Here is a 4,352-nt window from a genome sequence, read left to right as displayed (position 1 = left end):
TGCCTGCAAGTGTGCATGTGTACTGTGTATGTGTGCTGTGCAGTGCCTGCAAGTGTGCATGTGTACCGTGTGTGTGCTGTGCAGTGCCCAAATGATCAGAAGAGGGCATTGGTTTCCCTGTAACCAGAGTTACGGGAGCTTGTGTTGGTGCTGGAAGCTAAAGGATCTTATCCTCTTTAAGAGCAGCAAATGCTCTCTACCATAGAGCAAGCTTCCCCCCCTGCTCCACCACCTGTGCTTTTAATGACCCCAAATCGTGCTTCCAGTTTTGGCAAGATTCATCTCGTGAGGTAGATTTCAAACTTGGTCTTCTTGACCCCATTATAGTTTATAAATTATTGACACCAAAAAACCCATATGTTTATCTGGGATATATTTGTCTTTTTCGTTTGTTGTTTTGAGACGGGTCTCACTGCATAGCTCTGGCTGTTCTAGAACTCACTATGTGGAACAGGCTGGCCTGAATTCAGATATGCTTGCCTCCCACATGCTGGGATTACAAGTGCTGGCATGCACCGTCATGCCTGACAGGCCTGTGTTTCTCAATATTTGCCATAATAGATACTGAAAGTATAGTTTTTCAAATATTTAGTTGGAGGGCTGTGAAGAGAGATTCAAGGGTAAGTTCTGGCTTTGCATATGCGAAGCCCTGGATTTCATCACCAGCACCACTAGAGGATGGTGGGAGAGATTTAGTGATGAGATGAAGTCCTTTAAAATCAAGTAAATGTGGAATGGCTCAGTGGTTAAGAGCACTTGTTCCTGTAAAGGACCTGGGTTGATTCCCTCCACTCACATGGAAGCCCACCACTTCCTAGATCACATGTGATACACAGACGTACATGCAGGCAAAACACACACACCAAATAAAACAGAACGTAAGAGAAAAGAGAAAGAATAATAGACTGCAGCAGACATTAAATTCATTACATTTTTAAACAGATTTATTTATGCGCAGTGCCTGCCATGGCCAGGAGAGAGCGCCATATCCCCTGGAACTGGAGTTCAGGCAGCTGTGTGCCTCCTTTTCTTTCAGTTTTATTGTGTGTGTGTGTGTGTGTGTGTGTCTGTGTGCACGCGCATGTGGGTGTGCACGTGTGAGTATGGAGGTCAGAGAACAACTTTGGGGAGTCAGTTCTTTTTTTACACTGAGTTCTGGGGTGGAGCTTACATCACCAGACTCACGTGCAAGAGCTTTTGTCCTTGGAGCTGTCCCTGTTCTTAGTTTCTTAAATACAGGGTTCCCGTGGCTCGCTGGCTCAGACTCAGTCTTCAACTGAGAATGACCTTGAACTGCTGACCCTTCTCCCGTTTCTCAAGTGCTGATGTTACAGGCATGCACTGCCATGCCTGGCTCAAAAATAACTGTTTTCAAACAAAAATTCCATGCGAAGTGTGGTATTGTATTTTCACGAGCCTGTACAAGGTCTGCATTAATAAATGCCAGCTGGATTCTGGTGTCTGCTTCTGTGGCCAGTCTGTTAAAATACATTCTTTTTGAAACGTTTGAAGAAAACCTGACTTTAAACAGATACGTAGTTGGGAGACAACAAAGTCTTCACTAAGTTTTTCAGATAATTATGGACATAATTTTCTCTTTTTATATTTAACCCACAACTTGACAAAGAGCAGTTTCTTAAAGGTTGCAGTGAGAAATCAGACGCTGCACCAATGAACTTTTTGTTCTCCTGGAGTTGACATCAGTCTCTGGTTTGTGCTTTGAATCTCATCGTTGTCATTTGGAAGATATGAAATCACTAGGTTATCAAAAGTCACATTCATCAGAGATCTGGAAATATTAGGAACCCAGCAGTCTCACACTGGTTGGTAAAATTTTCCCAAATTTTAATTTTTCCTTAAAAGCTCAGATTTTATCACCACCCACATGTGTACCCTGTGGTTTTCCTGCAAGCCCCAAGTTCACTTTGTTCTCTGCCCCATTTATGCCATAAACCTGAGTCCAAATGCAGCCGCTGGTCAACCATTGTCAAATAGGAGAGTAGTCTTTAGTCAGGAAGTTCATCTCCGAGCCGTGGCAAGAGGGCTTTTCTTCAAGGTGTCAGCCATCCTTACTATTCCCAGTTTAAGCATTTACCACATGCAGAGTGGTGTGTGATAAATGTATTCCTTGTCCTCTAGGGGATGATCCAAGACTAGCCAATGTCAGATGGTACTGATTGCCGTGTCCGCTGTGTGTGTCCCCATACACTCCCATGCAGAAGCTTAGCTGGGGATTGTAGCTCAGTTGGCAGAGTGATAACCTCGCATGCATGAAGCCTTGCTTCCATCCCGAGTACCACATGACCTGAGGGTGATGATATACATCTGCAATCCCAGTATTTGGGAGGTAGAGGCAAGAGGATCAGAGATTCAAGGTCATCCTCAGTTACATTGTGAGCTCACAGGGCAGCCTGAGACATTGGATTAAGCCCTTGGCTATACCGATGAAAAGGAAGTGACACATATTCCAGGTGGGACAGAGCTGGACAGCCCAAGGTGCCAGTGTGCCGTGCAGACAGCATGCAGTTTAACACTTAGGAATCTCTTTCTGGGGTTTCCACTTGGCTTTTTCAGACCTCGGGTACCTTCCTGTACTGTCAGTACAGGAAGCTGGGGGCATGGGGGTTGTATGGAAGAGAGCTGTCTCCAAAGGTTACTGTTTAATAAGATGCTGAACTTTTTTGTTTTATCAAGTGTTTTTAAGTACGATGCCTCTTTCTGGTTCTTAAAGACTTTTTTCTATTGTGTTTTCTTTGTCTGTGTCTTTGTCCCTGTAGTGGAGTGGCAGTGACTGAATTAGGGCCATTAGCCCACACTCACAGAAAACCACTGGGTTGTCCTGTGGCAGATTGCCCTTCAGTACAAACGTCAGTGGTGGAGACCAGCTAAATGTCCAAATATTATTTGACAGTTGCATTGTCCCTAGACCCTTTCAGGGTCTGTGGAGTTACATTTTCAGAACTGGACATGCACTGAGTCTGTGTGTCCATTCTTTAGTTCTGGTTTTCTAAGTCACTATCCTACCCCACGTAAGCGAGGGGCAGACTGCATTGCTTCTCCAGCACTGAACTGACTCCTTAACTTACTCCATACCCCTCATTTTCTCTTGCTTCTTTTTTTAGCAGGGAAATTTTAATAGTTCCATTGGCTCTGATGGGTATATGCTCTCTTCCCTGACCTGTGGAATGGCCCCAGTGACTTCCATCACTGAAGGACTCCAGCAGGTAAGCCCTTCCTTAGCCAGCATCCAGACAGACACACAGCCAGGTAGACTGACAGCACAGATGAATGGACAATACAAGGATTACCTCTCCAGCTTCCCTGAGCAGAGTGCAATAGTTTTAATGCAAAGTTTCGTTTTCTTTCTCTGCCAACTGTAAGTAAACAGGAAGTAGGGTAGGGGTATATATTGGTTAAAGTGAGGTACTGGGCCCCGCAGGTGGCTGAAGGATCGCCTCTGTTGGGTGGTCACCTGTGTTTTCAGTAACGAGCCCTTGCTCTACTGTGTTTGAAAAGGGGTACTTGGTCTAGGATTGTGTAGAGCAGCACTGTCCACAATGAGATGCTAGCTTAGAATCCCTCTTCTAGTGATCTAGCCACTGGTGGCTGAAGGAGATTCTAGGAGAGCATTCCACACACTTTGCCCTCATGGAATTTATAGTTTCATCCAGGATACATGAGAATTCCAACTCTTAGTATTTAATTTTTAAATTTTAAGTGTGCATAAGTGGTTCACTTACACGTATGTCTGTGCACCACATGTGTGCAGTGCCCATGGAATCTCCCTGAAACAAGTGGAGTTATAAGCTGCCATCTAGGTGCCGAGAATCAGGGAGAGCAGTGCTGCAGTCCGTCTCTCCAGGGCTGAAAGTTCACTTCTGTTGATAAGGCTCTGTCTTCCCCAGATGGCAAGGTATAAGAGGGTCATAACCTTTACAGAGTTTGCCATGTTGCGGTTGTGACTTCTGGGTGATGTAATGGTGACCGCAGACATGTGGTTAGAGCTCTAACTGGAGGGATGTGTGGGGCACAGAACCAAGCATCTGTGTCAACAAAGCATTGGATCTGTAGGCATTTGTGTAAGGTGCATTCATGTAGCTCCCTAGTTTTCCCTCAGGCATTTCCTTCCCTTCTGTCTATCACACTCTGAACTGCACCAGCTGTCATAGGATTGCCTGACAGTGAACATTGTTAGGTAGAAGATCTGCAGGGACAGGGCCTACGTCGCTCTTGTTTGTCATCGCGCCCCAGCAGCTAGGACTACACAAACAGGGTTCGAGGATGCCCTGGATGGATGGGAACTCACAGTCTGCAGTAGTTCTAGTCTGCAGGTAGTCTAGTCTCACGCTGCA

The 4,352-nt window shown here is 45.4% G+C and overlaps 1 protein-coding gene across 1 annotated transcript in view; it reads left to right on the top strand.

Moving 5' to 3' along the window:
* The window catches only part of Kdsr (3-ketodihydrosphingosine reductase), a 49,008-nt gene that overhangs the window by 37,189 nt on the left and 7,467 nt on the right, over positions 1–4,352 (top strand). Inside the window, exon 9 of the mRNA XM_005348293.2 lies at positions 3,123–3,224. Within this exon, the coding sequence (XP_005348350.1) occupies positions 3,123–3,224 (102 nt within the window). The remainder of the gene's footprint in view (positions 1–3,122; positions 3,225–4,352) is intronic.

The sequence above is a fragment of the Microtus ochrogaster genome, chromosome 6 (genome assembly GCF_000317375.1).
Source record: "Microtus ochrogaster isolate Prairie Vole_2 chromosome 6, MicOch1.0, whole genome shotgun sequence".
Taxonomy (NCBI): Eukaryota; Metazoa; Chordata; class Mammalia; order Rodentia; family Cricetidae; genus Microtus; species Microtus ochrogaster.
This window is presented reverse-complemented; position numbering and strand designations above follow the sequence as displayed.